Source organism: Phytophthora parasitica (assembly GCF_000247585.1).
Source record: "Phytophthora parasitica INRA-310 unplaced genomic scaffold supercont2.23, whole genome shotgun sequence".
Lineage (NCBI taxonomy): Eukaryota > Oomycota > Peronosporomycetes > Peronosporales > Peronosporaceae > Phytophthora > Phytophthora nicotianae.
Window position 1 is genome coordinate 405,442 of NW_008649009.1, and position 14,527 is coordinate 419,968.

The 14,527-nt window shown below is 50.9% G+C and overlaps 8 protein-coding genes across 11 annotated transcripts in view; 4 read left to right on the forward strand and 4 right to left on the reverse strand.

Moving 5' to 3' along the window:
• PPTG_22790 (hypothetical protein) overlaps positions 1 to 1,981 on the forward strand; it is a gene marked incomplete at both ends in the record, with an annotated part of 3,018 nt that extends 1,037 nt beyond the window's left edge. Inside the window, one exon of the mRNA XM_008906275.1 lies at positions 6 to 1,981. Within this exon, the coding sequence (XP_008904523.1) occupies positions 6 to 1,981 (1,976 nt within the window). The remainder of the gene's footprint in view (positions 1 to 5) is intronic.
• Positions 1,982 to 2,035: 54 nt separating this feature from the next.
• On the forward strand, positions 2,036 to 3,832 carry PPTG_22791 (hypothetical protein; the record flags this gene model as incomplete). The annotated part of the gene is made up of 1 exon (XM_008906276.1): positions 2,036 to 3,832. The coding sequence occupies one exon, from the start codon at positions 2,036 to 2,038 to the stop codon at positions 3,830 to 3,832; it is 1,797 nt and encodes a 598-aa protein (XP_008904524.1).
• PPTG_10818 (hypothetical protein) lies at positions 3,728 to 5,116 on the reverse strand. Its single transcript, XM_008906277.1, has one exon. The coding sequence runs from the start codon at positions 5,100 to 5,102 to the stop codon at positions 4,023 to 4,025; it is 1,080 nt and encodes a 359-aa protein (XP_008904525.1). The 5' UTR covers positions 5,103 to 5,116; the 3' UTR covers positions 3,728 to 4,022.
• Positions 5,117 to 5,961: 845 nt separating this feature from the next.
• On the forward strand, positions 5,962 to 7,621 carry PPTG_10819 (hypothetical protein). The gene has a single exon (XM_008906278.1). The coding sequence runs from the start codon at positions 6,013 to 6,015 to the stop codon at positions 7,222 to 7,224; it is 1,212 nt and encodes a 403-aa protein (XP_008904526.1). The 5' UTR covers positions 5,962 to 6,012; the 3' UTR covers positions 7,225 to 7,621.
• PPTG_10820 (hypothetical protein) lies at positions 7,355 to 9,632 on the reverse strand (the record flags this gene model as incomplete). Its single annotated transcript, XM_008906279.1, has 2 exons — positions 7,355 to 9,124; positions 9,189 to 9,632. The coding sequence occupies 2 exons, from the start codon at positions 9,630 to 9,632 to the stop codon at positions 7,355 to 7,357; spliced, it is 2,214 nt and encodes a 737-aa protein (XP_008904527.1).
• Positions 9,633 to 9,845: 213 nt separating this feature from the next.
• On the reverse strand, positions 9,846 to 11,328 carry PPTG_10821 (hypothetical protein; the record flags this gene model as incomplete). Its single annotated transcript, XM_008906280.1, has 5 exons — positions 9,846 to 9,989; positions 10,066 to 10,284; positions 10,351 to 10,669; positions 10,735 to 10,955; positions 11,023 to 11,328. The coding sequence occupies 5 exons, from the start codon at positions 11,326 to 11,328 to the stop codon at positions 9,846 to 9,848; spliced, it is 1,209 nt and encodes a 402-aa protein (XP_008904528.1).
• A 99-nt stretch (positions 11,329 to 11,427) lies between these two features.
• PPTG_10822 (hypothetical protein) lies at positions 11,428 to 13,205 on the forward strand. Of its 4 annotated transcripts, XM_008906281.1 has the most exons (5): positions 11,428 to 11,493; positions 11,562 to 11,907; positions 11,976 to 12,188; positions 12,258 to 12,672; positions 12,746 to 13,205. In XM_008906281.1, exons 1-5 carry the CDS (start codon positions 11,462 to 11,464, stop codon positions 12,952 to 12,954), a joined length of 1,215 nt encoding a protein of 404 aa, XP_008904529.1. In that variant the 5' UTR covers positions 11,428 to 11,461; the 3' UTR covers positions 12,955 to 13,205. The 4 variants fall into 4 exon arrangements, with proteins under 4 accessions (XP_008904529.1, XP_008904530.1, XP_008904531.1 ...); XM_008906282.1 differs by having other exon boundaries at positions 11,428 to 11,907; XM_008906283.1 differs by lacking the exon at positions 12,746 to 13,205 and having other exon boundaries at positions 12,258 to 12,731.
• Positions 12,978 to 14,527, reverse strand: part of PPTG_22792 (hypothetical protein) — an 8,716-nt gene continuing 7,166 nt past the window's right edge. Inside the window, exon 5 of the mRNA XM_008906285.1 lies at positions 12,978 to 14,520. Coding sequence (XP_008904533.1) covers positions 13,211 to 14,520 — 1,310 coding nt within the window. The 3' untranslated portion in view covers positions 12,978 to 13,210. The remainder of the gene's footprint in view (positions 14,521 to 14,527) is intronic.

Below are 14,527 nucleotides of genomic sequence, written 5' to 3' on the forward strand. Positions count from 1 at the left end.
ACTAGCTTCAACCGAATCGTCAGGCCCCGCTGAAGCCCCCACGAAGCAGAACGCTGTATCTACTGAAGATTCTGCACTTGCGTCGGACGGTGCTTCAGGCTCTACGGAAACTCCGGTTAAGAAAAAGAAAAAGGCGACAGTAAAGTCGAGCGAAGGCTCTGCAGCTGAGTCCAGCGGAGACTCGGCAGTAGCTTCTGCTGCTGCTTCTGGTTCTGGTTCTGCTGAAGTCTCCATTAAGAAAAAGAAAACGAAGAAGGCAGCAGTAGCGTCCAGCGAAGCATCGGCAGGGTCGACAGAAGACGCTGCGTTAGCCTCAGCCAATGCTTCAGGCTCTACTGACACCCCGATTAAGAAGAAAGCGAAGAAGACAGCTGCAACGGCATCGAATGAAGGCTCTACAGTCGAGTCCACGGAAAGCTCCGCACTAGCTTCTGGTGACGCCTCTGGCTCTGCTGAAGCCCCCATTAAGAAGAAGGCAGCGATAGCATCAAGTGAAGGCTCTGCAGTCGAGTCAACCGAAGACTCCGCAATAGCTTCAGCTGATGCTTCTGGTTCTGCTGGCACCCCTACTCAAAAGATACCAGAAGCCTCAGGAGCAACATCCACCGATAGCTCGGAAGTCGGCTCGACAAAAGACTCTGCTCTCGCTTCAGCCGATTCTTCAGGTGCTGTCGACACCCCAATTCAGAAGAAAGTAGAGTCCTCAACTGCAGCGTCAACAGAAGGCTCGGCCGCTGCGCCTAAAGCTGGCTCGGGAGACGTCGCGTCTGCGGCAGGATCGGCAGCCTCGCCAGCAAAACAGGAGACGCCTCCTGCTCCAACAATGAGTGTCAAGGACTCTGTTGTGTTGAGCAAAAGCTTTGGTGGACCTCACGGTACAGACTTCTCGGACAAGAACTTTGTTAACTCTGGACAGACTGTTAGTCAAATCTCCATCTACGCTGGTGAACGCCTAGATGGTATCAGTTTGGAAATCTCAGCTCCCAAGACGCTCACGTTCACTCACGGAGGAACCGGTGGTGACCGTAAGGTGCTGAAGCTTGGTCCAGGAGAGTACATCAACTCGATGGAGGTTCATTGGGGTAAGAAGGACGACCACACTCGTATTTTTTACGTGAATTTCCTGACGAGTGCGGGTAACTCGCTGTCTGGAGGATCAATGACAGACGACAAGAGCACAGTGACTGCACCTGAAGGTTTCCAGTTAGCGGGTTTCTTCGGTAAATCTGGCAAGGAGATCGATACTCTGGGTGCTGTTTGGGCATATATCGATCTCGTTACGCCAGCTCCGACACCTGCACCAGCTCCTGTTAAGGATGAGGACTCGCCAGGCACTGTCGCTCCAGAGGACATTGCTGGCAGTTTGTCGGAGATAAAGACGAAGGCGAATAAGCGGCCTGTTCAGCTGAGTGATTCTTTTGGTGGACCCCATGGAAAGCAGTTCTCCGATCAACTGGCTTGCACGTCTGGAATGACCATCAGCTCTGTCACTATTCGAGCAGGTGAGCGTCTTGACGGCCTTACGGTACAAGTCGCAGCACCTAAGGAGATGACGTTCACCCATGGTGGTACTGGTGGTAAGGAAAATACGCTTGCTCTGGAGCCTGGAGAGTACATTACCGCGATGGAAGTTCACTGGAGTCAAAAGAGCGGCCACACGCGCATATTCTACCTCAGTCTGGGCACCAGCAAAGGCAACAAGGTATCTGGCGGATCACAAACCAAGGAGAAGGGATCACTAACTGCACCAAAAGGTTACCAATTAGCCGGATTCTTTGGTCGGTATGGTGATGAAGTTGATCTTATTGGCGCAGTGTGGTCGAGTATTGCAGCGGTTAACGAAACAACCAGTACCGCTAAGGTATCGGCTGACGAGGACATTGCACTTGGTGAGCTCTTTGGCGGTCCACATGGTAACGCGTTCTCGGATATCAACAATATCAAGTTCGGACAAACTATTAGCGCTATCACGATCCGGTGAAACAAACGTGTAGATGCTGTGACGTTGCAAATAACTTCACCAGCCGAGCAAATTATGAATCATGGGGGCAATGGGGGCACCGAGAAGACGATTACGCTTGCTGCTGATGAGCACATCACTTCTATGGAGGCTCATTGGGACAAAAAGGACAAACACACACGAGTCTTCTACATTAGCTTCACTACCACCACTGGTCAAACTATCGAGGGTGGAACTAAGACCGGCAACTCCGGTACAGCGACAGCTCCTGAAGGTTTTGTATTGGGTGGGTTTTACGGTCGTGCTGATGATGAAGTGGACCAAATTGGTGCGATCTGGACGAGAAAGACAGCAAAAGATATTGCGCTTAATGATCCATCAGGTGTGGGTAACAACACGTACGGCACTACGATCCGCAACTGGGTGGGCCCCACAATTGGTAAATCCAAGGATACTGCTTGCTATCGAAAATCGATGGACTTTGATAGCAACAATATTTGTCCATTGGGCTACAGCAAGGATGGTGACGACTGCGCCGCGCGGTGTCCATTGTCATACCCGATTCCGTGTGGCTTGGAATGCATTCCTCAAAATGACGATTGTGTTCTCGCCGTTCTCTCCAAAATCGGTGCAGTCGCCCAGGTGGCACTCAATGTTGCTACTGCTAATGTATTCGGTTCGATTCGAGCTGCTTTCAAAATCGCCAAGTGGGCTGTTAAGTGCGTTCGGAATACTGTAGAAGCGATCAGAGGGCTGATCTACTATCTCCGCTACCGTCAAACGTCAGCTCCCGTCGGTGATACTGCAGAAATGCTTGCGATTGCTTACCAAGCTGACGTCGTATTATACGATATCCCGGTTGCTATTTGCACGTGCCTCAACATCCCCGTCCCCAAAGACGCCAAGTTCGCTGATTATGTGCTTCAGATTGTCGAAGGTATCGTAAAACAAGCCATCACCAATGGTGACGAGATCATTTCGACGGGAGCCAATGTCATGAGTTTGCTCTCGGGTAATGGTCTCCTCAACAACTCAAAGACAACAGTGGATGAACTCGACGAGTTGGTGGCTAAAAACTCGAGTTGTGGCTGGCAACTAAAGCGTCTTACAGATCGTGTCACTCGCGCTGTACTCAAGTACCGCAGTGTGAGTACTGAGGTTAACGACATTCGAGTGAAGGTGTACAAATCGGCGATTGTGCTGAACGATATCCCGGTTGTCACGAACAACTGCATGGGGGAACTATTGGCTTCCAAGACTATCACAGCAGCGTACGAGACGCGTGACCTGCTGCGAAAAACGTTCGGGGTTATCGTTGATCAACTCATCGAAACTGGCAAGACAGACGGCGGCAAGGGCGTTGCAAAGAAAGATTACATGCTGGAAGTATCTAACATGGGTCTAGTTATGCTCTCAGCGCTCGACCCGACAGGTATTGCGTACATGGCGTCACAGTTCGTGCAGCCCATTTGTGGACCCACAGCGTATGTGGGTGAAATCGACGATGGAACACTTTACGATGCGTTGGGTCTAAAAGCGATGGACGAAGCGTTTGTTGGAAGCTACGGGTCCTACACCCACGCAGGCGATGGTGTTGTTCACCTCATTTTCGAGAGCGTCGATACCAAGGATGTGACGGTTGTAGTCCATTCAGGTGGTGACCAATATGCAAAAGTCGATGTCGGTGCAGGTGATGTCACTACATGGGACGCTACGTTCCCGGAGCTGGAGGACAAGACGATGTACTTAGATCGCTGGCGTCCTGGTTTGTTTGGTTTGCCCGGTAAGGGTGGCGGTTCGTTGTTGATGTGGATTCCTCGATCATCGGAAGGGGGTCATATCACCATGCACGTACGGATTAATCCGTCTTAGGTGCAGTATGTGTACTTTGCGTCTAAGGGTAAATGAAGTCTACCCTAAATAAATGTTTGATCTAGTCTGGACTCTCTGAGTTCGTAACTTCTTGGCAAGAAGAAATTCTTTAACTTTGTCTGGATTTGTGTCACCGACAGAGTCCAGCATCTTGTCTATGCTTCGGCCTGCTCACTTCTAGTTCTCATATTTACGCGCCCTTAGTCTTTTTCACCTTAGGTGCTCTCAGATTGTACACCAGCCTGGCAATGTGGGCTAACACGATGACGGCAGCAATCACAGCGTACGTGGCGAAGACGAACGGCTCCTGAGGCAAGTGACAAGCCGTGATTTCTGGTTTATTAGCGTGCGGCAGCCGCAGCACCGCGTAGCTCGGATCGGGACGCTGACCCCACGAGAATGCAGGTACAGTGTACTCCATAGCCACAGCGTTGGAGTGTTTGTACGCGCACAACGCGTGTGTGTGGCCTGACAGCACTAGATCAGGCTGCACTTTAGCCAACAACTCCGCGGACAGCTCACGAGAGAGAACGTGGTGGTGCGTCTCGTACTTGAAGCGGGGGGCCTCATACGTGACGTGGCCCGACTCGCGAAGCCGCTCTTCCCCGCACTGGAGGTCGTCCACGCGAAAGAGCGGCAGGTGTGTGAGTAGAATGACGCTGCCGGTTGTCCGTGCCCGCAGGTCGTAAAAGTTGACGCTTTCCAGGAAGCTCCTGGCCTCCGTCTTCACCTCACGACTGGCCACGTCCGAGTCCAGCGCCATCGTGTTGAGACTCACAAACGTGTGTCCCTGGATCTCATCGATGCGGTTCGCTGCCCCGAACGTGACCTCATAGCGCTTTAAGTCCTGGAGCCGCATGTCCCGACCGAATGACGTGTCGTGGTTGCCCACCAGGTAGAGCGTTCTCAAAGGCAGGAAGCTCGCGAAGGCGCGGAAGAATCGTCCGGCATATTCGTCCCAGTCCACGTCTGGAGTCCAGCGACTACCCTCGTCGAACTGGTCGCCCAGCACGAGCGCTACCTCGGGACTGTGCACGTCCACCGCAGCTCTAGCAGCCGCGCGAACTTGCCAATCCACCCACAGCCTCTCGACGAACGAGCGTCGCCGTTTGCCCAGTAGATGCACGTCCGTCACAACCAAGACCGTGAGAGTGTCATCAGACATTTGAGGTAATTGTAGCTGGCAGTGCCACGCCTGGAAGTAGAACACACCGGCCTGACACAGCAGCACCGCCGCCGCGACCAGGGTCAGCTCCCAGAACCGCACCATTTTTTTTTTTTTTTGACCTTGCTACAGATCTAAAATGAAGTTTGAAAAATGATTATGCTGTTTAGAATTTGATTAAAACTGCGGATACAGTATCAACAGAGGGAACGCGTCAACTTTGGCTCTTGAAAGAGGTCTTTCCTTCGAGGACGCGGACTGATCAGTGCTTAGTCTACATCAATGTGTGAACACTGTTGACACATTGAGTCAACCACAACTCAACTCGGTGTTTGGTTGCGTTCGAACGGAATACTGTTGGAGTGATCTGGGCCTTACCCTCTGAGGAGCTACAGAAGCGCTGCTTGTTTGTAGGCTGACAATGTTTTTGCCATTCGACGAGCCTCGGAGGAAAAACAACAACGCTGCTTTCTTTTCAGGTTGGCGGGCGCTGTTCATCTCAATTTGAAGCGCCGATACCAAACTGGAAACTACAGTAGCAATGTATGAGCGTGAACGCCATAGATTCAAACAAACATCTTTCCAGTGTTGGTGGTTAGAATTGGAGTATTCTATCAACGTCACCGGGACAAATTAACAACAATAAGTTATTGCCAATAACAACCATCGCGCGTACGGAGCGAACCATGATGAGCGTCTAACTGCACGAATTGCCTTCCACTCTGTAACTGGAACACCGAGTTGAAAGGACTATTGGACCCAATGCGTCCAACATTGCCCATTGGGTGCTTGAGCCGAGGCCACAGCTGATCTCTTCAGAGTTGAAGTTTCCTCCTCGCCACAAGAACGCGCAAACATCTGCGTGCCGCATTATCAATTCTTTAGACTTGATATTTGTATGCCATCGTTTCCTCGCACTTAATCGGATCTCTCCAGTCGCTTCACGTCGAATGCGTCACTTCGATACTTGCCTCCATTCTCACAGAAACATATCCTTATACCGCATCGGAAGTCCATGCATCGTCTCGCCGGCCGCGCTCCGATCCGCCGCGGGGCCTCAAGTCTCAATGCCAGCAATGCATTCCACGACAACATGACGGCGAAGATCGACGAGTTGGCTCAGCTACCACAAACGGGCGTATCACTCCAGTATTTACTGGAGTTCGGAACGGGTATTTCCCCTCAGAAGCTCATCCAGTCCGCGCGCTTCTTGCACGGGGAAATGCCCGTCCGATACGCGCACCGCATCAAGAATCTGGAGAATTTACCGCATGGACTAAGCGACATGCCGTCGGTCAAGCAGGTGCGTGAATGGTACGTCAACTCGGCCCAGGAGCTGCTGAATTTCCCAAAAGTGGAAACATATCAAGACGAATTGGCTTTTCGAGATTTAATCGAAAGCATTAAAGGCCGCCATAGTGGCACGTTGTATACAATGGCCAAAGGCGTCCACGAACTCAAGATGGAACTATTCAAGTCTTTTTCGGAAAAAGGTCATGGAGTCACCAGGAAAGAACTGGGGCAGAGATATTTGAGATCCCAAGAATTCGCAGACTTGTCAGATTTGCACTCCTTTCTGGATGCATTTTACATGTCGAGAATCGGGATTCGAATGCTCATGAGCCAACATATTGCTCTTCATGAGGAAGAGGAAGGATGGGTTGGCTGTATCTGTGAGAGCACTTCACCCGCTGAGATTGCCCTTGCGGCTATTGACACTGCCCGGCACATGTGTTTGAGGCAGTATGGAGATGCCCCTGAGGTTGAATTGCATGGCCACACTGACTTCTCCATGCCTTTTGTACCAAGTCACTTGCACCACATGCTCTTCGAGGTGATCAAGAACTCTATGCGTGCGGTGGTAGAATTCCACGGAGTTGACAATGACATGCCGCCTATAAAGATCGTAATTGCAGACGGAGAAGACAACGAAGATGTGTCGATTAAAATCTCGGACGAAGGAGGAGGCATCCCGCGCTCGTCCGTCTCGCGCATTTGGTCGTATCTTTACACGACGGCAGATTCAGAAGCGTTCGAAAGGCTAGAGGCCCCCAATGATTTCGGCGGGGACTCACCGCTCGCCGGACTGGGATACGGCTTGCCGATCAGTCGTTTATTCGCACGCTACTTCGGTGGAGATCTTCAAGTGATCTCAATGGAAGGATACGGCACTGATGCGTATCTGCATCTGAAGCGTGTGGGTGACGCTTCTGAGCCGCTCCCGTAACGGAATCACTCGATGAACAAACAACTTGTGCTTTTTGAATATTGAATCGCTGGACCCACGCCCAGTGTAGTTGTAATAGAACGCAATGACGCTGTAGGATACAGAGGTTTGATAGTACCTACTAGATGATCTAAGTGTGCCTACTCTTCGGTCGTAGCATCTGCGCTCGTGCGTGAATTCTACTAGTGGCAGTTCCAGCACCAGCTCCACCATTCTCTCCTGAATTGGGTCTTGTTTGGTGTCGTGAAGAACCATTGATCTTTACACCTTGAAGGGGATCTAACTTCGTTTGAGACCTTGGTCGGTCTTCAGGTGGCTCAAGCGTAATTGCTGCTAACATTTTGGTTGCAGATGAGTCGTTTTCCACATTTGGCGGACGCTTTAGCAATGCGGATGATGGCGAATCTAGTGACAACGGCATAGTACCAGATTGATAGCGCTGTCCGATTACCACCCCACTCACTCCTAAGGGGGCACACTGCTGCTCACGCTTGAGGTCTCTTAGTATTTCCACAAGCTCCGCCTCAGTGATAAACTGCTTACTCATCGCATCGATTTTCCCCTTCAGCTGCTGTAACTCGTCGCCCAAAGTTGTCCACAAGTTCAGACTGCCACCTTCACCAACCTCAGCAGCAACATGTCTTGTCTTCTGCATCTCAGCAGCCAGTTTAGCTAATGCTGTCTCGAGTACATGTTGACTACGAGTGAGTGCACTAACTTCACGACCCACATTCTCCAGAGTACGCTTTTCAGAGGCCCACTCATTCATCGCGGCCGTAGCCACCTTGTTGTCAGCTTCACGGCGGAAAAACATATCGGTGAATGCTTCCGAGTATCTACACAGTGCAGAAGCCATTTCGCCAGCGGCAGCTCGTGCAGTAATCGCTACTGGGAATCGACAGCTCTCAGGCTCTTCACTTCGTCCACCTAACAACGCTAAAATCTGCATGGAAAAGTCCGAGCCGAGCACACGACTCACTTTTTCAACATGGGCCTCAACGGCAGCAAGATCTACGGGCTCCTGTGCCATGGACGAGTATGCGTCATTGATCAACACTACTAACTTTTCAAGATGCTTCTGTGCCACTGGATTTACGCTTGAGCCGCTAGTTGGATTCAGTCGCTTGTGTTTCTTCCAGCGATGTTTGAGAAGATTCAAATTCCTTGACAACTCCAGGAGTGACACTCGTAGCACAGGAATCTGGGAGCTTGTAAGATGCTGCGATCCCTTTTTCGAGCTTAAGCAGGGACCTTTATCCCCCACCATTATGTCGTCAAATGGTCCGTCCACTTTTTCGTTGCCAATGTGTAACTGGGGCTGCTTTGGTCGATGTCCTGATGGCGAAATTTCAATATCTCGGAGATGGCTGCGAAGTTGTTTAACCTCGTTCTGCAGCACTGTCAGGTCCATTTTTTCTGCCTTGGACTCACAGAGTGAATAAAGTTGCAAGTTCGATGTCCGGATCAGCTGGAACGCACGCTTCATTTCTTGTTGACATAGATCCAGACTCACGTGAAGTTCACTGAGTCGCGGGTTGTTGCTGCTCGCTGATGCAAGCTGAAGGCGTCTGTAGGCATCCGATAATTCGGCGGCAGCTCGGGCGTCTGCTTCACGCTTGCTGGCCTCTTGCTGCCGAATTCTGGCCTCAACTTTCAGCTTCATGTCGTCGGGAATAGTAAACGGCTGCAGGTCCGTATACCCCTTGGAACGCTGACTATCAAGACGCTGCATATGTGTTTGGAGTGATATCTTCTCGTCATTCGTCTGAAATGTAAACTGTTCGGGTATATGACTAGGAGGGGGTGCCTGCAATGCAGCCAGTTGAAGAGGTAAATCCTGGAACTTCTGCGTCAACTCGACAAATTTATTATTCATGTCTTGGCGATGATCTTCAACTTTCTAGGTAAACGAACGAATATTATGTCAAATTGATAAATGATGTGTCATTAATACTTGAACGCACCGTATCAATGACTTGGATATGCTCCTTTTCCTTCTTGACTTTGGTTGAGAGCACCGTTAGATGATTTTGGTGCGCGCGCATATTATTCTGGAACATTTCCATGGCATTTTCATATTCTTTCAGCTTGGATGACATGTTGTTGACACTGGCAAACACGCCCGAGACTTCGCCGCGGACGGTTTCTGAACCTTGGTTTGTATCACGACGCAGTTGGTAAACATCGTCGCGGACGTCGCTCAAATGCGCTTCTAATCGAGTCAACCGCTGACAAATGTGCAGGAGGATGGAACGTGATGCACTTGTATGGACACCCAGTCCTTGTTGCACGTACTCCAGCGTCTCACCTACTGTCATGGTCCTTGCTGTAATGCTAGGAATGTCAGTTGTTGTGCCCTCTGCTGTCTCGCTTAGCACCACGGTCGAATCATCAGCCGAGTCACTCATAATGAGGAGGCAGGTAAACGCTTCGAATGCCAAGCGATCTAGCAGAACCTGCAAACCAAAAATGTCTTTGAACAGCCCCAGAGAAACCGTACTAGCTATTTGAGGCTCATACTACATCCACTTGATCAATTCAAAACCAAATAGAAAGTCGGGTACGATTAGAGAATTACCCGACCCGGTCAGCACCGCACCGTTACCACAGTTCGCACTGGTTTACGAGTCGCGGATAATGATGTTGTTCTTGAGCAAGCTCATACGCAGCAGCAGGTTGCGCGACTCCGCTGCATACTTGCGACCCACTTCAAACGCACGGTCGTACGTTGCAGCGCGCTGGTTCGGGTGGTAAACATACAACACCTACACGACAATTAAGCAAAGTTCAGTAAGTGTCACCAAACAACACTTCGTAAGAGCTGCGTGTTTCATCTCGAACCTTTTGATACGAATCCATTCGTGCGTGGAGACGCTCTGCAGCGATCAGCTCACAGATCTCCTTCTCAAGATCCGCCATCGGGGTGTTGAAAGTGCGAGCCATCTGATGCAGGTCCACGGAAAGGTACGGGAAGAAGTACTGGATAATCCCACGACTGCGAATCTCCTTGCACAAGTTCTCCACATGCTCGCACAGGTACAAGTCCAGCTTCAGCTCGGGCTATCAGCAATATCACGCCATGTCAGAACAGAACCAACAGCATAGTTAGCACAATGGCCAGCTTACCTTCATTCGCTCCAGTGTCTGCAGGCACGACGCGTAGTTGCTCGAGTAAAAGTCCGTGATGAGTTCACGCAGCCATGGAAGCAGCTCCAAGAACGCCTTGAACGACGAGTTGTTGATCACTTTCTCCTTCAACTCTTCACGCTTGAACGACGCCAGAGCGCAAATTCCGCCGTACAGTGCGATATCCTCAGCATGCAGTACTTCATTATAACTCGCGCCAATCTCCGCACTGCACTCAATAAACTTGGAAGCCGCTCCGTGGTAATTCTTATCGTGCAGAGCCACAAGACCAAAAGCCGACGCGATCTTCGACTTGAGGCTGCAAAATTCAAATGCAAATTAGTTTTCAAAATTATCACAAAGAGACCTTCATTCTCCACTCACATGGGGTCACTCTGGGAAGTGCTCACTTGTTCCAATTTTGTCAAATAGTTGGTGACATGGCCGAAGTTGCGCATGTGCAGTGCCACTTTGCTCACGTTTAGACACATTTCAATAATGTGTTTATCCGTGGTGCAATAATCTCGTGCTTGAGCAAAACTCTTCAGCGCAGAGGCCAAGTCCCCCAACTCGTAGTAAAAATCTCCCAAGTCGTTATGACCCATCTAGCAAAAAATAAAATCGTAAAAAAAAAATCCAACTAGAGACCCTCATAATTTATCAGAGTCGTACCCGGATGCTTTCCTTGATCATCGTGGACTTATATGAATTGAGCTCTTGCTCCAGTCGCTCGTGCTGCTGTGCCGCGTTGTGCTTCACATTGTCAATGAAATTGGCCTCGTCTTTCACCTTCTCGCCAAGCAACTCCGCATAAAGTCCCATATTCAGACTCCCCTTGAGCTCTCGAAGTAGAGCGCGCTTGGACTCTGCCTCCAGCGCGGGGCATGCCTGAGTGAGGAACAACAGCCGCTCGGTTCGGTTGCGTCCGCTGTATTTGGCGGCATACGCCTCCACGTCGAAGCCCTCGAGCGCTGCCATGGAGACTTTTGATGTATCTTCTTGTTGCAAATTAGTTTTGTCCAATAATATGTAGTAGTGCTAAAATGACGCGCTATGATTGGATATCGATTGTTTTGTTGCCAAGTGAGCTTTTGCATTGTGCAGTGCGAAAATGGCGTCTCCGGTTGTGATCGCTCTTTATCGGTGTGGCAATATTTTTCGTTTGTGGCAGAGGGGCTTTCAAAATTAATAATCTAACGACGTGGGTGAAGGGCGTTACTGCGGTCCACGCAGACGCTGCAGCGCGACGTAGAGGCTGGCAGGACGCTGTATGACGCTGTCCGCTCGGGTGCCGTTGCCTCGTATGCCGGCGTCAAGACCGATTGGCAGCGCGAGCGCATGTTCGTACGACGATTGGAGGATATGGAGGTTCTTAAGCGACGGGGCAGGGGAGACAGAACATTTGCGCGCATTGTGCGCGCAGGGTTCACGCCGCCGGTAGAGGACAAAACAGCGTTGGACGCTCGTATCGACGCCGCCTTCGACGCGCTGAAGCGTGTGGACGACCACAATGCTCTGATCCACGAGTTCAAGGATCAAGGGATTTTCGGACCCAAGGTGGGAAGACTGTTGCATTTGAAAAAAAAAATATTGGCGAAGTGCTAACCTGGTGATGAAATTGCAAGGAACGCACGAATGCGATTGAGTTTCTGGTTGGAGATGTGGTTGAAGTGAAAGGTGAAAAGCGAGGCGTGGTTTTTGCCTGGCACGTGACCACGGATGAGGTTGAAGGACCTCGGGTCGTGTACGACATTTTACCCCACAGTCCCGGCTTCAGCTTTGCTAGCAAACTGTACAATGTGCCGCAAGGTGAAATCCGGCTTGACGAGGCACCAAAGGTAAACTATTCTCAAAAAGTAAAGGTTTTGTGAATGCAAGATTTCACTAAACGTATTTTTGGTTTCCAGGCGGTTGTACATCCAGCACTCTTGCTATACTTCGACGGCTTCGACGGTACCCACCACATCCCGTCCGACGCTTTGGCAGCTCGATATCCGAGTGACGTCACAAGGAAGCCTAGAGACGCCAATGCCGTTGTTGCTACCCCGTCGATCATTCAACTCCAATCTGCCGACGAAGAAAATTTGCTGACGTACTTACGGTGTGACGATAGCACCATCGTCCAGTTTGCCATGGCCAGTCTGGAGGGAATGTGGCTCGGAGAATGTGGACACAGTGCGCAAAACGAAGTGCAGCGTGCGGTGGAGTTTGCAAGTCAGAAGAAATGGGACGAAGCTCGCGAAATGCTTGAACAAGTAGTACAAGATTTCCCGGTATTTGCCTACGCCTGGAACAAGCTCGCCATGGTGGAATACCAAAGCGGTGCGTCGGCCAAAACTGGTATTGCCGTTGATTATTTGCACTGAAAATTTCATTTTTTTATTTCGCTGTTTAGGCAACTTTGGCAAGGCACTCGGTCACTACGAGACGGCAATCAAGTTGAAGCCACATCTTTTCGAGGCTCTTGTCGGTCTCGGAACTTGCGCTACAAGACTCCAGCGATGGAGTTTAGTACACCGCGCTGCCGTCCAGTTGCTGGATGTGCAACCAAAGAACGACACTGCTCGGATGCTGATCGAACAAGCTGTATACGCTACGTTGTAGGCAACAACACAAAGGCGTAAGGACACAAACTGCATCAAATTAAGGTTGCAAAAAGGTGCTTCCGACGACTCCTACTGCAAAAATGTTCGCTAGACCTATCGAGAAAACCCTGGCAAAACACAAAAACCTTAGTTTACATAAGTATTTGCTGCTCATACAGCGACTGCGCGTGCGCTACGCGAATAATATAAGTCGACGTTAACGTCGAATGAGAGGCGCCTTGCTTCTCGTCGCGAGCAACTCTCCACTTGACTCTTTAGAACATGTATCGGGACACAGACCACAGCATATCTGCGTCCTTGGAGCGGAATTCTTCTTCTTCCGCGTCGAACGCTGGCTCCTCGCTCACTGCCGTGACGCTGAGACGGCGCTTGGTAGTGTTGCTGTCTTCGTCCTGCGGGATCATGACAGCTTCACTCAACGGCGTGGCCCACACGATCCGTTCGCCTTTGTCTGAAGTCTCCTCCGACGCCGACTGCGTCTGTCGTTTCAATGAAGGCAGACGAGAAGGCGTCACCATGCCACGAGGCGAAGACGGCGGCGAGATGGCAGCACTGCACGTAAAGAAGCGGATGATGCGCTCCACGAGGCTTCCTCCTGTCTGTCTGCGTAGCTCCGCGACCTCGAATCTTCTGGCTTGCAGTGCCAGCTCCAGTTCCTCGACACGCTGTTGTTGCTGCTTGGCTTCGATCTTCACTTCGTCGAACGAAACTTGCAGTTGCTTAAGCTGCAGCTTAGCCGTCTTGGCTTCTTCCTGTGCTTCACCCAGCTTCTCCGTTACAGCAGCCATACTGTTCATCAACGTCGAATTGTCCTTCTCTAACCGGTCCACATGGATCAGACGTAGCTGTCGGTTAAACAGACCAAAGACCTTCACCTTCAGGTACGCCGCGTGCCAGCGATGACGAGCGAGCGCCTTCTTCTTGAGCTCCAGGAAGCGCGTCCTCGCGATCATCGCACGGACATGAGACTGCACTCGTAGAGCGCTACGCTTGCGACGGACAGTCTCGAACAACCACAAGAAACCTCGTTTGGCCATATACTGCGCTGTGATCTTCTTCCATCGCTTCTGCAAGTAAATCACACGTTGCAGAGGTCCCAGCCACTTGAGCAGCCAGCGCTGCTTAACAGGAAGATAGTTCTTGGCCAGTAACTTGTCCAGCAACACCATCTTATCCTCCGGACGGTCCTGGTACGCGTGCATGATCTGCGCTTGGTGCGACATCCGCGTCCAGAGCTTGTGCATCCGAAGCTGCACGCGAAGCTTACGCACTCGTTTCCTTGCCAGATGCTGACGCACCATACACTGGATCACCGTCGCGCGACGTCGGTAGCGAACATCCTGGAAAATTCGCTTAAACGCGTTGAACGTGATGATGGCAGTGGTGACACTGATCCAGTGTTTCTTGCGTAAATAAAGCAGCAACTGTTGTCCCAAGTTTTCAGTGGTAGACGGCGCCGGGGTGAGAAGTTTATCCAGCAGATCGATCTTGCCAGTACGGAAGAACAAGCGAGTGTCACCCAATCGGTACGCGTTGGTGGGGAAGTCGTAGGCCCATAGAATCGCTTGCGT

Excerpts from the sequence above, each read along its gene's own strand:
- PPTG_10818 (XM_008906277.1), bottom strand. The coding sequence starts at position 5,102 with ATGGTGCGGTTCTGGGAGCTGACCCTGGTCGCGGCGGCGGTGCTGCTG.
- PPTG_10819 (XM_008906278.1), top strand. The coding sequence starts at position 6,013 with ATGCATCGTCTCGCCGGCCGCGCTCCGATCCGCCGCGGGGCCTCAAGT.
- PPTG_10822 (XM_008906281.1), top strand. The coding sequence starts at position 11,462 with ATGGCGTCTCCGGTTGTGATCGCTCTTTATCG. Across the intron at positions 11,908-11,975 it reads AAGGGATTTTCGGACCCAAG|GAACGCACGAATGCGATTGA; the intron begins GTGGGAAGACTG and ends TGAAATTGCAAG. Across the intron at positions 12,189-12,257 it reads GGCTTGACGAGGCACCAAAG|GCGGTTGTACATCCAGCACT; the intron begins GTAAACTATTCT and ends TTTGGTTTCCAG.